The sequence below is a fragment of the Acartia tonsa genome, chromosome 3 (genome assembly GCF_053477335.1).
Source record: "Acartia tonsa isolate MP-2025a chromosome 3, ASM5347733v1, whole genome shotgun sequence".
In the NCBI taxonomy this organism is placed as follows: Eukaryota; Metazoa; Arthropoda; class Copepoda; order Calanoida; family Acartiidae; genus Acartia; species Acartia tonsa.
Genome location: NC_137262.1, coordinates 33,670,603 through 33,689,351, shown reverse-complemented (window position 1 = coordinate 33,689,351; position 18,749 = coordinate 33,670,603). Strand labels below are relative to the sequence as shown.

The following is an 18,749-nucleotide window of genomic DNA, read 5'->3' as shown; positions in this document are numbered from 1 at the left end:
TCTTTGGTCAAGTCCTTCTGGCTATAGATTTAAAGTAGCTAAAAAAAGAATAGAGTTAGATTTTATTGATGGGGGACTTAATATGCTGTTACCAGAACAACAGAGCTTTTCAATCTGGTTAACTAGTTTTTTTTAATGTATTAAAACATGCAGAAAAGTACCCAAAATCAAATCTAGCTATAATTCTTGCAAACAAGCATGTTCCAATTTCTTCCATAACTAAAAATTTTGGCTCTAAGACTATCAGAAAGTACAGAACTAAATTCGATTTGCTATATCCAATGCAGGATAAAAAAACTTCAGAAAACTATGTGTTTTTATGGAAGAATTGGAAAAGAAGCCTTTAACATTTCTTAACTCAACTATCTCAACATCTTATTGGTCTAAAGATATTAAATTTACTAACGCAGAAAATAGAATACTCACTAACTCTAATATTGTTACATTAGCATCAATTATTAAATGCATGCCAATTAAACATAAATTTCTCTATCTTCCTATTATAAACGAAAATTTAAAGCAAACCTTGTCTGGACATAACCAATTATATGAGAAAATAGCAAAAATAGTTAAAAATATATCAAATGAATTTGAGTTTAATACTTTAGAATGTATTTCTTCAAAACAAAGCAAAAATTCAAATAAAACTATTATGACAATGTCATTTAATTCTCCTTCCATTTTTGCCCTTTATTTTAAGCAAATGCACAAGAAAAAGATTTGGTCAGCACATCCTTCTTTGAATTCACGAAAAATTGACAAAAAATGGTTCCCAGACATGGAAAGTTTTAAATATAGTTTTAATATAATACTTAACTTGCCCATAACTATGTATTTTAAGAGTTTTCTTTTTGAACAATTTACTCGTACATTAGTTAGCTCTAACAAACTTTTTAAATGGAATATTATTGAAAGCAATTTATGCAAATCATGCAAAGTTATAAATGACAGTGAGCATGCAATTTTTGAATGCAAGTTTGCAAAATATTTTGCTCACTGTATGGCCACATTTTTGGATAAAATATATAATAATGAATGTCCTGAATTTATCTTTCTAAAAGAAAATTTTTATTTATTTAATATTTATTATGAATGTTTTTAAGGGGATGACTTCACACAAATAACTTTACTTATACTGATAGCAAAAGATAGGGCTTTAAAAGCAAGCAAGGAAGAATGTATTATAAGATGGAATGAGGATAACTTTTTCTCACAAACTTTACTGTTAGCACAATTTACCATAAAACTACTTAATTCCATCGGATTAAATTACAGTTTAGTAACTAATTTTATAGATTTTGTTTTAGGATATAAGGACAATACAAAGTATTTTAGCTGTTAGATAACGTCCGATCTCCATTGTTTAAAAAAATAATATGATATTTTTAAATCAAAATATAACATTATGTTTTAACATGTATATATATAAATATGTTTATAACATGTAATATTATCATATTTAATTTGTCTATGATTTGTCTAATAAGAAGAATAAATCATTTAAAACACACTCATGCCATACTCAAAAAGAATGGAGAACCATTGTGCGTGGCCTATGCTCTGGAAAGAAGATATAACTGGCGATGATGATGATTGACGATAAAATTGATATATATTGTTGCTACATCAGACGTGTGAAATTAAATTATAAGTAGTGCGAAGCGGAAATAATAGATTAATAAAAGATTATTTTTAGATCAACATAATGAGGAAAATAAAAACTTTACTTTGTTCTAAAAATTATTTACAGGTAATTATTCTAAAATATTCTTAAAAGGAAAGCTTTTCTATAATTTTGGTCAGTCCATCCATACTGGACAGTTAGCTCTTTCAATTAATTAAAACAGGTTAGAATTGTCCTATCGATTTCAAACTTTGCATAATGATTACCATAATAATTAGGTACGATTTAGAAAGCGTGACAACTCATAATCGTTACTAGAAAGTCCGTATGTCCATTTAAAACATGCCGTTTTTTTCAAGTTTTTAACAAAATTTTTTTGTATGTTATTATTACCTTATTTATCTGCTTTTTGAATACTGGTTCTTATTTCAATAAGGTACAATGTTAAAAGCGAAGCATATCTTTAATCAAGTTCTAAAAATGTAAGTATGTCCTTAAACAATATCCTGTATTTAAGAAGTTTTGCAACAAATTTACTTACAATTTTGTTTAAACCTTTACATTTATACTCTGCTAATTCAGTTCTGACCCTGTACAGTTAATGTTCGTTTTTCTGACCATTCCAGAGCTTAGCTTTTATGGATATTGACATCCTTTTTTTTTGTATATATTGATACTTGTTGATTATATTTCTATTTTAGACAATACTTCCATTTGCATTGACGATCATAGTGTTTATATTTATACTTCAACTCAACCTCTTCAAAACTTCAAATAATAATCAAAGTTTTTTAAAACAAGTTCATTTAAAAGGTAAGCGATATTTTGTTTACTTTTTTTTGGAGTTAAGCTATTCTATACTTGATCTATACTATTAACTTCCCCATCATTTGAACTTTCCCTCTTTTCCCTTCCCCTTACCTATATCTTTTCGTTTATTTCCTTTTTTGAAAACTTTCATATGTATTTGGCAATAAAGTATTTTGCTAATATAATAATTTCAAAAAGCTTTACTGTATAAGATGTTCTGTTCCTAGTTTACTTGCTAATCATATGTTAATTATATTTAGATTTGATATGGGAGTTACCTACAAAATGTAAAGAAAGTGTACCTTATACAGGTATTAAAAGCCACAAATAACCGCTAAATTATCACTAAAGCAACAAAAATAAAAACATAATAGAACTTTCTTCCAAATTCCTGTATTTACATCTGAAATATGTAAGTGGGAAACGTGATTTTCTCTACTCCTATGTAAAATAGACGGCTAGTATTTTCTGTGAAATGAGAATTAAGAATAAAGCCTCCTTTTTGTTCATTATTATGATACCCTAGCGGCTACGCCCCTAGAGGCCTCTATGATAAAAAATAGGGATAGAGGATGAAGCAGCTTATAGTGTCTAATAAAAATGACGTCATACAAAACAAATGACCAAAGCCCAGTGTGCATTGTAATTGGCCAATGGTAAAATGTATACTGGCATATCATTAGTCATTTGTAACGTATGACGTCATTTTTATTAGGCACTATAAGGTGCTTCGTGGAGGATGTTTTTTTTCCTTGGGCGATATCTTTCCATGAACTATACTAAGCTTCACTTTACAGGAGACAGTTACGAGATATTAAGCAACAGACAAAAAGACTCAAGACATTTAATTACTTTTTTTATAAGGATATTTTAATTTTAGATTACAACACAACATTCAATATATGTTTGAGAGAGAATGATTTAGTAAGTTAGTTTTAGTAGTCGCGATCTAAAGGGATAAGACAATGGCCGATAAATTGATGTACATCCCCAATGATGATACACAAAATTCCCCTTTCTGTAGATTACAATCAGTGGTTGAAGCATTTGGACACTTAACTTAAAGAAACAACCAATCAAAATTCACTAAAAGTCCCAAAAGTTGTTAAGTCAATGATTTAAAAATCGTTATTATAAAAAACTTTGGGGGCTAGTGTAATAAACTGCTCAATGTCCCCTCCCTCCCTGCTCTGACTATGCACACTTACAAAAATATTAATTTGTTTATTTGCTGATAAAAATATTTTTCCCATCAGTTGATAATTTATTGTTATTTAGAAAGTGAATTTGATTATTTCTATTAATTGTTTTATTTATTTTTAGTATGTATCTTCTTGGTTTGCTTATTATAAAAGGTAAACATTTCAATTAGTGTATGGTTTTACCACTTAAAAAATAACAAGGATGACAATATCCATAAGTAGCAAAGAATAAACAATCCATGGAAGAACAAACGGACATAACGAATCATATAGGAGATTTTCAGGTGTTAATTATATTTTTTTGAAAATAAAAATCACGAAACCTTTAAAAAAAAGGAACAACTTTGATGCATGACCGAAAGACTGAAGGTAAAAAAGTACCCCAATTATTTAAAAATTGTGAAAGTTACCAATTTATTGTATTTTTTGTTAAGTTATGAAGAGGCAATGATGAACATATTTTTAGAAGCTGCACATTTAGATCCCAGCACCTGGGTTTTAGGTAAAATCTTTTCCATATGGCTTTGATATCCACTGAAGTACAACCGTTTTTAAGCCATACCGAAAAATTATTTATCGCATCGTATTATATCCAGTTTTCAACGAATATAAAAAAGTACAATCCTAATATTAAAACAAGTTTTCTTAACCTTTGCCTTTAGCATCTCGGGGCTTACAAAACTAGTTTTAACCTTATAATTGTACTTTTATATATCTCTGGAAAGAAGTTTATAATACAATGCGATTAATAAATATTATTAATATCATATGCTTATAAAGGGTTGCAGTTATAGGTTTTAGTCATCGCTTGAACCTCGATTAGCCCTAAGTAATATATTAAATTACTCTAATTATTTCATCTAATGGCTTTTTAATTATCGTTTAAAATCAACAGATTGTCTGTCTGACGGAAATTGCTAACCGCTGAACCATTATGGTTCTCTTGTTCAATATATTAGGTGCTACCAAGAAAAATTTACTTTATCCGCGGCTATTATTCTGTTATTAAATAATGCAATACATTCTGCCTCAAAAAGGGTCATTTCGTTTCATCAAGACATAAGCAGCACCTGGATTATTTTAAACTTGCTGCTGCTAGACTCAATCCATTCAGTTATTCATACATTTTGCTTTAATAATGATCATTTTCTGTTACAGATATTGGATGTAATATTGTATTTAAGATATTGGATGTAATATTATTATAGATATTAGATGTAATATTATTATAGATATTGGATGTAATATTATTATAGATATTAGATGATATATTATTGTAGATATTGGATGTAATATTATAGATATTGGATGTAATATTATTATAGGTATTTGATGTAATATTATTATAGATATTGGATGTAATATTATTATAGATATTAGATGTAATATTATTATAGATATTGGATGTAATATTATTATAGATATTAGATGTAATATTATTATAGATATTGGATGTAATATTATTATAGATATTGGATGTAATATTATTATAGATATTGGATGTAATATTATAGATATTGTATGTAATATTATTTTAGATATTAAATGTAATATTATAGATATTGGATGTAATATTATTATAGATATTGGATGTAATATTATAGATATTGGATGTAATATTATTATAGATATTGGATGTAATATTATAGATATTGGATGTAATATTATTATAGATATTGGATGTAATATTATTATAGATATTGGATGTGATATTATAGATATTGGATGTAATATTATAGATATTGGATGTAATATTATTATAGATATTGGATGTAATATTATTATAGATATTTGATGTCATATTATCCTATAATATAAAGTAATAAGCTTTTTTGTTTGTAGCGAAGGATCTCACTAATCACTGAACCGATATGGTTCTCTTTTAGAGCGAATAATGTATAGGCCCTGAGATGGTTTTAGACTATTTTATTTTTATAAATAAGTCTGGGTATGGTTTTAGGCTATTTTTCTGCCCTTATTTATCCCCTCGAAAATAGAGTCCCTAGATGCTAGGGGCGCAACCGCTAGTTATAGATATTGGATGTAATATTATTATAGATATTGGATGTAATATTATTATAGATATTGGATGTAATATTATTATAGATATTAGATGTAATATTATTATAGATATTGGATGTAATATTATTATAGATATTGGATATAATATTATTATAGATATTGGAAGTAATATTATTATAGATATTAGATGTAATATTATTATAGATATTGGATGTAATATTATTATAGATATTAGATGTAATATTATTATAGATATTGGATGTAATATTATAGATTTTAGATGTAATATTATTATAGATATTGGATGTAATATTATAGATATTGGATGTAATATTATTATAGGTATTAGATGTAATATTATTATAGATATTGGATGTAATATTATAGATATTAGATGTAATATTATTATAGATATTGGATGTAATATTATAGATATTGGATGTAATATTATTATAGATATTGGATGTAATATTATAGATATTGGATGTAATATTATTATAGATATTGGATGTAATATTATTATAGATATTGGATGTAATATTATTATAGATATTTGATGTAATATTATTATAGATATTGGATGCAATATTATTATAGATATTAGATGTAATATTATTATAGATATTGGATGTAATATTGGAGCATTTACACTGGCTGCCGCTAGCCTCGACCATTCTGTAATAGCTGTAGATCCTATGCCTGGGTAAATATCACATATAACAGGATGTCCATCTGTCTGTCTCCCAAGGTCTCTAAGCACTCAACTTATATTGCAATTATTTCATAGAAGGTTTTGTGCTATTTAGAGGAATGCGGGGAATAAGACATTATTATTTTCATATAATAATAACAATATAATTTCTTTGAAAAGCTTTTTGATTATTTAATGCATTTTTTATTCTTTTAGAAACCATGGGCTTTTGTACAACAGTCTACATAAGTGTTTTTTGAATGTTTTTTTGAAAATGTTAGATTCAAATACAATCCTTAAATTACTTGAGTGCAAAATAAAGCCATGACAGTTAATATTCATATTAATTGATTTGTTTTTTTGTTAAGAAAAATGGACAGTAAGATATATTTATATATATAAATGTAAACTACATATAAATCTATTAAAATTAGATAATGTAGACTTCTTATCACCTAGAATAGGTTATAATAATACTATTTTATTTATATTTTAGGTCAAAAATTTAGCATATTTAATGTAATACAATTAATAAACGCAGTGAGGTAAAGTTATTTTTAATTCCAACATATTTTAAGTGCCCGAAAAATCTCTACTTAACAAAAATTTGAAACTTTTTGAATTGAAGTCAAGATTTCACTAACCACTAAACCGATTTAATACTATTAGTTTTCATTAATTAATCCAGATTAATAAAGTTTTGAGCCTATGAATAATAGAAAGTTTTATATAAAATGTTGCGTACAGTTTAATGTCACCGCCCCTCCCTGAATAGGAAAGTTTAATATTATAATATTATCGTTTTTAGTGATACCTATACGACAATGCAAGCTGAGCAGAAGAATAAAGCTAACTTTGGCGATATAGTAATGAAAGAAATAGAGGTAAAATTAACATTAAAGAAAGCCTTCAAGAAATACAGCCCTCTCACTGCTGAAAGATAGAAAGCACGTGTCCTAAATTTTGTGATTTTGTTTTAACCCATTTGTGACAAGCAAACAAAGTTAAAAGTTTTTATTCAACGGGCTTCAGCGAAATAGATTTTTTTAATAATTACTCAACAGAATTAAAAAAGTAAGGTGTTAAATTAAAGATCTTACTATTTTTGTTCATAATGGCATTTTTTTATTGCGTTTTAGCACCTTAAAACCAACCTATTTAAAAAAAAACTTATATTACTTCAAAAATAAGAGGTCTACCGATTGCTTATCTAAATTCTATGGATCATTTTACATCTAATACTTACTGAAAACACCGACTAGCTATTTAAAAAAATTACTTAAATGTTAGGACACGTTCTTTGGATTTAAAAATTAAATCAAATATGTACATATGTTATATTTTAGGAATCAGAAACTATTAATGTGAATAATGTTGTACAATCAATCAAATTTGAAGATATATTAGGTAAATTTCATCATTGTACAAAGCTTTAGATATTTCTAAAATTTCATCTATTCAAAAGTGCTTAACGGGAAAATTATAAAAAGAAATTGAAGCAGCTTATAGTGCCTAATAAAAAATGACGTCATACAGTACAAATGTTCAATGAAAGGCCAGAATACAGTTTACCATTGTCAATTACAATTTATAATGGCCTATCATTGGTTATTGTTGTATTGTATGAAGTCATTTTTTTATTAGGCACTATGTGCTGGGGTTCACAGAAATTCATTTCATGGTTTGTCTTTTATTTAACGCTTTTTATAGTGCCAATAAAAAAGACGTCATACTGGACTACCATTGGTCAATCAAAATGTATACTGACCTGCCATTGGTAATTTAGTCTGTGTATGTGCCTTTCATTATTATTTGTATGCCGTCATTTTTTCCAGGAACTATAAAGAGCTTATCTTTTTTTATTTATTAAAAATTAGAATTATACTATATACAGATTTAGTGCCAGAAAATGCAAAAATAGCATTAAAATTGGATGTACAAGGATACGAATGCAAGGTAATATAGTTTTTTAATTATTTTGAAAAACAACTCCAATTATGATTAATCAGTTTGTAGTTAATTGGTGGAAAAGATTGAATACTGATAGTTTGTGCCAACTAATCAAACCAAAGTTTTTAAGCCAGCTTGAGATCGTGTTTATGTAACTTTGGGGACTAGTATATTTCCCATTCCTATGTAAAATTCCTATCATAGGAAAAATAACCCCCATCTACTCCCATTTTTATCTCTTTTTTATAGCAAAAAAAAGAACTCTTAACTGGTTTTCCTTTTAAACTACTAATATTCCTTATTTGTTTATTTAATTTGTGAATGCTATAAGTCGCAAATATTAAGTGTGAAGAGCATTACCAATAAACTAACCATAAATATATTCCAGGCATTAGGAAAGTTTTTGTCAGCCAAGGTGAAAAAGAGATTTATTCCTTATATACTTGTTGAGGTAAATTTTGATATATTACGAGCGGCTTCGCCCCTAGCCTCTTAAGGTGCGCCCCTAGAGGAAATGGGAAATACCCCCTCTTATATAGAATCTTTTTTAAGCTAAAGAGATATTATCGAAAAATCGCTAAAGTTACTCTCTTTACTCCACCTCCTCCCCACCCAAAAAAAACACTAAAATTTTAAGTTAAGTTTGAAAAGGTAAATTTAAAAAAGCTGAATTTGTTGGTCTTATTTTCTTATGATGGTTTCTCTTGGGCACACATACAACATCCTGTTACTTTTCCATAAGGATTATTTTCATTGAAAGAAATTGTAGTTAAATTAACTTATGTCCTTATTTTTATTCCTGAAATGAAAGTAACAGGATCTCTGTCTGTCTTTTTATCTGTTTGTCTGTACCAAAAGAATCTCGCTAACTCCTGAACCGACATGGCTCTCCTTTATAGGGTAACTTCTAATAGAAATTCTGGGAAGTTTTATGACCACCATCCTCCCAAGAAAAATCACAAAAAAACACAAATATAACAAAACCCATCTAGCGGCCAAAAAATATTTTTTAGTAAACAGCTGATCTTAACATTTTATGTGATTCTAAAGGCCTCTAGGGGAATAGGTGCTAGTATATAATTAAATCATATCTCTGTTTTTAGATGATAAATATATGTAACAACGATAATAATCTATGTCCTGAGTACAGAACAGAATTCCTACAAAACCTGGAAAATTCAGGTACAGTTGTATTAAAAAACGAAGCTTTTTATAGTGCCTATAATTCTGGCCTAACATTGGTCAATTTAAGTGTATAAAAAAAGAAAATAAATTCTCCCCCCTCTAAAATGAATAAAAGTTGGTTATTAAATTCAGCTCCCACTGCCTCAAGTGACCCTAAATGCCTCTAGGGGCGTAGTCGTAGTAAACTTAAAAATCAGCTGCAAACTTTATTTTGAATGCCCTAACTATTTTTTATATATGATATAATTACTTTTAATAATTCAGGTTACATTCCCTATATGCCATTTAGAATGGATTACGAGGTAATTTTTCCTTCTTAATAAGTCTTCAAGAAACAAAGTCATACCGATGAAATCACTCTTATTTGGTTAAATTAATATGTACAGGAGAAAATTTTACCTATTTAGGAAAGAATATATATTTATTAGAAAGCAGATCTTAGCTATAATAAAAAAAACTTCAAAGAAATTTACAAATTTTTCAAAAACAAAAAGATAAATATTTATAAATTCATTCCTATTTTAAAAATTTAGAAGGTTCTTGGATTTATTTTTAAATAGAAGTCTAAAGGTGGTTTTGGCCTGAACCACCCCCCCCCCCCTACAGATACTATAGGGGTGCAGCCGATAATTATGGTTGTTATCCTATTATATAAAGTAGTAAGCGTTTTTTGTCTGTCGCAAAGGATCTTGCTAACCGCTGAACCGATATTGTTCTCCTTTATAGTGAAGCTTCTTATAGGTCTTAAGAAGGTTTTTAATTATTTTTGGGGAGGGTGTCTTCACCCTCCTCCCCCCAATAAAATTATTGAAACTCAAATTTAAAATGGGATGATGTCGACTTTTTCCTCCAACCTTAAGTGCCCCTAGAGGCTTCTAGGGGCGTAGCCGCTAGTTTTATATATATTGGTTAATGGTTAATAAATATTATGGGAGTTATTTAAGATTTTCTCCTTTTACTTTGAAGCTCTTGGTATTTTTGATTCTCTGGTTATACCGCTTTACTTCAACCAATATGAATGCAATACAACAGAAAGATTCCAATTTAACTAAAACTATTCTATCACAACACAATGACAGCCTCATTTATGCTGAAAATCAACTGTAATTCTATATTATTATACAACTTTAGAAATATGAGAGTCAGTGCAACAAATGTTATAACTCTCTGTTGCAGTAGTCAAGGATTTTGTGGTTAAACAAAAATGTTTTTGAAACTTTCCTTATAATGAAACGATAATCTTATTATTCATACATGATTATAAGATGCTTTACTCATTAATTTTAGCCTAATCATCCTAGGATTAACCATTTAAAATGTCTTGATATTAGGAAATCTATATCATGTAAAAAGTTTATGTAAAAAATATCTTAAAAATCAACATTTTCTAGACGGACTTATTTAACAAAGTTTTTCAATTGCATCGCTTTCTTATATTGTACCTAACTGTTCAAGGAATCATCATCCCAGGAATAGTATATTAATTAATAAATAATAAAATGTGCCACCCTTTTACCTTTACTAACGAAAAAAATAAAATAATATCAAACGCTTTGATGAGATCAAACCGACAATAAGTTTATGTAAATTTCATTTCTTTTATTTGTTATTATTTGATTCTTTATTTGACTAAATTATTTACATAAAAAATGTACATTTAAATTATATGAGTTATGATAACAATAAAGTTAAAACTAATCAAAAATAAACTTATAAAACGTGTAAAATGGATAAAAAATAACCAGAACTCTAGAATGTGCCAGTCAAAGCAATTCCAAAATATTACCTGACTAAAATGTGTCTAATGGATAAAAAGCTAAAAATGTACCAGGACAGGAGGATATAAATTTTATTTGTGAATTTTAGATTAAATTTGTAATAGTTATTTTTCGCATCATGTTATAGACAGCTTTCTGTAGCTATTAAAATGAAAAATTGTGTGATTAAAACCAGTTTTGTAAGTTCTGAGGGGTAACAAAACTGGTATTACTCTAATGATTTTTATTTTAATATTCGTGGAAAGTTGTCTGTAATTCGATGCTATACATGTTTTTTTTCAGTATGACTTAGACATAATTCTAATCCACTGGATATTGATCGGTTTCGAAGCGATACTGTAAAATATTTTAAGAATTTTTAAGAATCCAAAATGACTAGACCCAAAAGTGGAATTCACAGACAGAAACAAAACCATCATCAGGTTAAAAAATCTGTATTATATTTATATAAAAGTAACAGTCTGTCTGTGAGCAGTGAAGGATCTGGCCAACAGCTGGACCGATGTAGTTCTTTAGTTTTTTAAATGTCCAGAAAAGGTTTATAACTATAGGTATTGAGACAAGGTACCTCAACCCTTCAGAGAAAAATCGCCTGTGGAATAAAATTTCCCAAATATTCTTCCCTTTTTTAAAGCTAGAATTAAAAGTAGATGGTCAACTGATCCCCCCACACACACACACTCCACTTAACTTAATTTATCTGGTACTGAAATCGTTTTATTCATAAAAATATTCATAATGGAAACTCACAAACTTAAAAAAAAACTTTCTAAAGTGGTAAATCACCTACACAAGTTTAATTTTGATAGAGCAGTAAAACATGCAGCAGTTTAAAGCTAATTGAAATTGTGGTTTCCCTTCAAGTGTCTAGTCGAGCACATAAACTTCATCCCACTTTACTTTGGCATAAATTGAAAATAATGAAGAGGGGTAGTTTTTGGTGTCTTGGTTTTTACTTCAGGTCAGGTAAGGTTAGGTTATATTTGGCAGATATATTGGAAACCGCAGATAGGCATAGGAAAAACTGTCTCTACTCTTCTAATTTATTTTATATGGAGGGGGGGGGGGGAGGGAGTTCTGCACGGTAGACATTTTGATGGAAACTACACAAATTTTAAAAAATTCTCTAATTTTGTAGAAGGTGACGCACAATATGGAAAGAATCGAGACACTAGAAGACATAATGGAACAGGTTTTTAAAATTATTTTAGTTAAAGTTTAAGAATTTGAAGGAACTATTAGAAACACTTAAGGACGTCCAGGATTTTTTTTTTTGGGGGGGTGAGTATAATGGGAGAGGAATCTTATGTATTTCCAAATAGATAAGGAAGCCTCCACCCTTGACGTCCTTTAGATTTGGGGTTTTAATTGTAAAAATTAAAGAATATTTGTATACTGTATTTTTATAATTATATGTAATTTTTCAAGGACGAGCTTGAGTTCAGGTTACGATTCCCCACCCCTGGAAAGAAAGCTACCTTTGGCAAGGAGGTAAATTCAAATCTTTTTCTTATTTGCAATTAGATTTTATTTAGAAATTCGCTTATCCTATAATATGAAGTAGTAAGGTTGGTTTGTCTGAAACTAAAGATTTCAATTACCAATGAACTGATTGAGTTCTCCATTTTAAGGTAGCCCGGAATCTTTGGGCTATTGAGTAGATGATAGGAGCACAACAGTTGTACATTTAAAAGATGCTACATTAATTTCTTGGTTGGGTTTTAGGCTATTGTCCTGACTTTACAACCCCTTCCCTAGATGCTAGGGCGAGGCAAATTTAAAGTAACAATATATTCTTTATTTTACAAAGTACATTGATGTATAAAAATAACATCTAATAAATAATAATAAAATTAAAATTATATTACTGATCATGTCCTGAGTTTTCATATACTTTAATCATATTTTATCCTCCCTCATAATTTGAATAAATTGCATTAAAACAAATTTAACTGAAATTTATTGAATATTTTAGGATGAATCTTCACCTGTTGTATTTCTAATTGGAACCATAGGTGCAAATTGTATAGTAATAGATAAGCAACATACATAAAAGCGAAGGTCAACAAATTAGACATTCGTACAAACAATTTGAAACATATATAACTCTATATTTTCTTAATATGGCCTTACCTAAATTTTATATTGGTTCAACGCATAATTATTTTATTAATTATGCTGGTTGTTTAAATTCTCATTGTCTCTGTACAAATATTAGGCCAAATCATAGAAAATTTTCTTGGCTAGACTAGAAAAAGTTAGCATTACATAGAATTAATCAAAGAAAATAAGGACAAAAGGAAACCTTAGATTCTATTCTATATAGCCCTTGTAATGTTTTAGAGGTTGGCCCATAGTTTTGACTATGGGAAGATGAAAAGTAGAGATTACATTTGGTTTATTTGTTGTACGTTTATTTATACAGAAAATCAGACATACCCTTATTATTTAGCTTAGCAGTGCTAAAAAATAGTTCTAATATTGTTTTGTACTATGACAAGTAGAGAAAATTAAGAGATAATAGAGTAATAAGTAGATTTAACAAAAGGACAGATAGTCATATAATTTCTGCACAGTAAAGATCAGCCATAAATATTATATTTTTTTATTTTAGACGAGGATGGAGTGTCAAATATATCAAAATTCTATGAAGCTGAAGGTTTTAGAGATTTTTAAAATACAATTTAATTTTCAACCTATGCTTTTGTAAAATTAATAGGATGTTTGTGTCTATCTGTTTGTACCAAGGATCTGTGGGATTTTGAAAACTGCTGAACAGATCAGATTGCATACAATTACTTATAAATAATTTTCAGTATAACTCCCAACTTTTGATTCATTGAAATGGGATTAAGCTTACAGTTTTTATATTTTCTAGGATGTGTCACAGTGCATTATAACACGCGCAAAATACAAGATAATCCAAACAGGTAAAAATAGCCCTAATCCTGTGTTTTTAATACATGAAATTTTACTGGATTATGATGGTGGTCCTGTATTACACCTTATTGGGTAAGATGGGTAAAGTTGTAGTTTTGACAGTGGAGAAATAAATATTGACAAATATAAAAAAAGTACACCCAATTTTTGTCAAAAACACAGTGACTGAACTTTTGCTAGTTGTAGAAGTGGCAGCACCCATCTTATTAATATGTTACTATTTGATGAAAATGACATATAATAACGACGTATGTTGATATAATAACTACATAACAGTTGTATCCTTTAACATAAATATATATTGATATCAATCCTCAAATAATATTTTTAACATGCTCATATATGTATGCCTTAAATCTTTGCGTATTTTGGTTAACTGACTGCTACGTCCTTAGAGGCTATTAGGAGCACTTAAGTGAAGGAGGAGGGGCCAGTTAATTCGACCCTCCACATTCCATTTTAGTTTTAAAAAGAAAATGTAAAAAGTCTCATTTTTCTTCCAGTGACCTCTCAGTTGTCCTTTGTTTTAAAATTTATTTTTTGGACAAAACATCAAGAGAAAAATCATTAATACTATTTTGAAAAAAATATCTAATTGTTAGTGGAAGTCTATATGTGGTGGCAGAAAGGTTGGCTACACTAATCTCAGATATGTGTATGACAGGTACTTGTTATCTTAGAAAAAAAATTGTCAACAAAGACTGACTGACCGGTCTTAATTAAATTCCTAATATGTCTTTTGGTTACAGGAATCTAGAAAAAAATCAGAGGCCTGTCCACCAATAAATTTGATAAGCATATTAAAAATTCCCTTTTATAAGAGGCCGAAAATCACTAAAATGGCAGTCTTCTAATTTTATGATCATATTCCATATTCCCCATTATTTACAATTTATTTCAAATAAGAAATAGGGTTCGGTTCTGCGCTCGACTAGGCACTTTGAGAGAAACTTCCTACTTTTTCACTGTTGCTGATTCAGACATAATAATTAGGTATTGTTTTATATTGTAGAAAGTTGTATTCTGTTGCATTGTTTCGGAGATTCAGGAGTTTCTCTTTATATTCAACTTACCCAGGTAGTATTAAAAATAAATGCAGGCACCCGCTTGTGTTTACATTTTGAAATTATCCAGCTGATCTTGAAGACCCAATGAAGAGTCGGGACCAGGTCTGTAATGGGTGTCCATAGCTACATATAGCTCATAAGTCCTCTACATATCTTACTTCAATATATTAAACACTGAAACAAATAATAATTTACATTTTAAGATTTAAGTATAGAAATGCTTCACTTTCAACTTAGTGCCTATAATCGTTAATAAATCATTATTTCAAACCACAATTAAAGACACGTAAAATATAATATAGTCTATATAATAGGACTGAAACGCAGCCTACTGAAATTTAGTTATAGATCGACATCCAATTTTCGGATCATCGCTGTAATCTTTTATTTTAGGTTTTAGAATCTGAAGGTTTGGGTGCGAACATGAAAGGTGTTATATTCGACAGTGGACCTGGTAATTTTGTGAAATATATTCGGAGGGTGGTAATACTCTCGGCCAAAGTAAAACTAAACTCTCCCAAGACCGATTAGAAGCTATATTGTAATAAAGAACTATATTTCCTACCATTTCGCAACATACAGACAGACATATACACACAAAAACTTATAGACATCATGTTACTTTTCTATTAGGATAAGCTTATCTTTCAGATTTACCGAGCTATTCCAAAGTAATGAAGTTAATTGGAAATCAAAATCAAAACATCTGGTCAAAGTAAGTATTTTTCTAGTATGTCTTTGAAACCGATTGATATTTGCTGGATTAGAACCGGTTCTCAACGATGCTGAAAAATTTTGTATAACATTATAGACATCTTTCCATGAATATCAAAATAAAAATCACAAGAAATGATACCAGTTTTGTTAGACCTGACTTATGGAATCTTATTAATTTTCATGTTAATATCCGCGGAAAGCTGATTAGAATACAATGCAATAAATGACTGTAAATTCACTATCTATGAATTTTAAAATGTTTTTGTTTTGTTATTCTGTCAACTAAAATAAGTATTATTTTCTTCAAATGTTCTGGTAATAATAAGTATAATTTTCTTTATTTTAGATTTCTGAGTATTGTGTTACTGATAATAGAGTTAGTGTTATCCTGGTGTTTTATAATCTTTGGAACCAGCCTACAAAAGATGTTCTGTATTCCTTTACCCAACTATACCTGGCTGGTAAGATAGATAGTTAGGTAGACAGACAGGCGAACAGACAGATAGACAGATAAACAGGCATACAATCAGACAGACAAACAGACAGATAAACAGACAGACAAACAGACAGACAAACAGACAGACAGACAAACAGACAGACAAACAGACAGACAAACATACAGACAAACAGACAGACAAACAGACAGACAAACAGACAGACAAACAGACAGACAAACAGACAGATAGACAGACAAACAGACATATAGATAGACAAACAGACAGATAGACAGACAGTCAGATAGTCAGACAGACAGACAGACAGACAGACTTCAAGAAATATGGATTTAAAAAAAGATATATTGCCCATTATTTATTTAAGATCTTTGAGTACAAGACAAATATGATATAGATTAATTAACTAAAATGTTATTTTAGCATGTAGAGGAGAACGTAGAATTGCCAGCCCTATTTCTATTTGGACCTTCAGAAGCTAAAAATATTGCCAGTATTGCCAAGAACAGGCTTAACAATGGTGGCTGTATTCTTCAAGCAAAGTAATGTTTTATTTTTTTTGTAGCGCAGCTACTATACTATATCCAAACGTCTGTCCGTAAGTCACTTCAACATAACTTAAAGTAATTTAGCTTACCATGTTTTGTGAATTTATTTTTATTTATAGTTTATTTAATTTTTCCAAATTTTATATTTTTTCAACGTTCTTTTTTTACAAGCGAAGCTCTGAAACGGACAAACGAACATAACACTTGTAGAGTGTCAGAACTGAATTATCAGAATATAAATGTATAAAAATCGAAACTAATTGAACGTGAATTTGTTGAAAAATTGCATAAATACCGGATATTTTTTAATTACACACTTTCATTTTTAGGACTTGATTATAAAGATGCTTAGCTTATAACATTGCACCAAAAATCAGATCAATCGGATAATTTTATCACATAAAAATTAGTTGTTAAAAAATTTTAATTTTAATTTTTTTAGATTTGATAACACTGAAGGCTTGAATCATCACAAAAACGAAGCAGAAAAATATATTGATGTTGTGGATGCTTTTATCAAACAATTTCTTGCTAAAACTTAATTAATACGTTTAATTTTTTAACATGGAAGCTTCTCTGTAAATATGACAATATATCACTCATATTGTTCATATTTTATGTTCAGTTATTTATAAAACATTTAGGTGTTTAGAAGTTTAAACATTAAATCCTTATACTAAAGTAACAGGATGTCTGTTTTTCTGTGTGTTTCTGGTTCTTGCTAACCGCTGAACTGGTCAGGAAGGTTTATAACTATATTGGGGAAGGGTACCACCACCCTCCCAAGAGAAATCACAATAAAATTGAAAAAAAAGAAATATTCCAGTCACATAATGTCGCTAGCTTAGTGGCGCTGCGTAGAAACATGAATTTAACAGCTGATCGTAACATAGACAAATTATTTCTCGAATTAGATATCTAAAATAAAAAAAAAACATTTAAATTCCACTAGAGGCCTCTAGAAGCGTAGCCGCTAGTTCATAATAAAGTTTGTGTGTGTCTTTGTATGAGTAGTACAGAAGGATCTCGCTAACAACTGAACTGATAGAGTTCTCTTTTACAGGGTAGCCATCATAGGTCCTGGAAAGGTTTATAACTATTTTGGAGGAGAGTACAACAAACCCCATAAAAGAAATCGCCCCTAGAAAAAATGACCCCCACAAAATAATATTTTTTAAAACTTTTTTTTCAAACTGCAATTGAAAGTGGGGGGGGAGCGATCCCATTGAGGCCTCTAGGGGCATAGCCACTAAATAATGATAGAACGTCATATGTAAGAAATGTTGTTAGACTGTTTTTGCTGTGTTACGTATGAACAATTCTTTTTTAAATTTATCTTTTCCTAAATATTTTTATTAAAAAAATATTTTCTGAAACATTTTTAAATTGGAAAAAATAATCAAAATTGTGATCTAGAATTTTTTCAAAAATTTTTTCAGTATTGTAAAAATAAATATTACTTATAAAACTGTTAATTTGTTATGTTTATTTAATTACCTTTAGGGGTTGTCCTCCTATTTCAAGACATCAGAGAATCCAAGGGCAATAATCTTACCCCAAATAAAGAATATTAGGTTAAAAGACATCCATCAGACAACCAACACTTTAATTAAACAACCTTTTTTTCTAAAATATAATAAACAGGTTCTAAAAAATAAGAAAATTTCTCTATAAATCTAGGTTATGATGCGGCTGCATTGCGGCTTGGTCTCCGGATTGTTAAAAAATCCACAAACCAAACCGCCAAGTCATGATTTATACAT

The 18,749-nt window shown here is 29.0% G+C and overlaps 2 protein-coding genes and 2 long non-coding RNA genes across 4 annotated transcripts; all 4 read left to right on the top strand.

Moving 5' to 3' along the window:
- Positions 1 to 1,694: 1,694 nt before the first annotated feature.
- Positions 1,695 to 2,861, top strand: LOC145315215 (uncharacterized). Its single transcript, XR_013877983.1, has 3 exons — positions 1,695 to 1,750; positions 2,326 to 2,437; positions 2,695 to 2,861. It is a non-coding gene; the product is annotated as an uncharacterized LOC145315215 (long non-coding RNA).
- A 1,123-nt stretch (positions 2,862 to 3,984) lies between these two features.
- On the top strand, positions 3,985 to 6,594 carry LOC145315214 (uncharacterized). The gene is made up of 3 exons (XR_013877982.1): positions 3,985 to 4,138; positions 6,280 to 6,361; positions 6,566 to 6,594. It is a non-coding gene; the product is annotated as an uncharacterized LOC145315214 (long non-coding RNA).
- Positions 6,595 to 7,161: 567 nt separating this feature from the next.
- LOC145314850 (uncharacterized) lies at positions 7,162 to 10,663 on the top strand. The gene is made up of 7 exons (XM_080154930.1): positions 7,162 to 7,233; positions 7,696 to 7,756; positions 8,244 to 8,305; positions 8,688 to 8,750; positions 9,403 to 9,481; positions 9,749 to 9,786; positions 10,616 to 10,663. Exons 1-7 carry the CDS (start codon positions 7,174 to 7,176, stop codon positions 10,661 to 10,663), a joined length of 411 nt encoding a protein of 136 aa, XP_080011056.1. The 5' UTR covers positions 7,162 to 7,173.
- A 965-nt stretch (positions 10,664 to 11,628) lies between these two features.
- LOC145315218 (uncharacterized) lies at positions 11,629 to 18,389 on the top strand. The gene is made up of 13 exons (XM_080155253.1): positions 11,629 to 11,684; positions 12,401 to 12,454; positions 12,691 to 12,753; positions 13,238 to 13,277; positions 13,877 to 13,921; positions 14,141 to 14,192; positions 14,805 to 14,866; positions 15,215 to 15,279; positions 15,663 to 15,723; positions 15,921 to 15,984; positions 16,333 to 16,447; positions 16,862 to 16,980; positions 17,429 to 18,389. Exons 1-13 carry the CDS (start codon positions 11,634 to 11,636, stop codon positions 17,526 to 17,528), a joined length of 891 nt encoding a protein of 296 aa, XP_080011379.1. The 5' UTR covers positions 11,629 to 11,633; the 3' UTR covers positions 17,529 to 18,389.
- Positions 18,390 to 18,749: the final 360 nt, after the last annotated feature.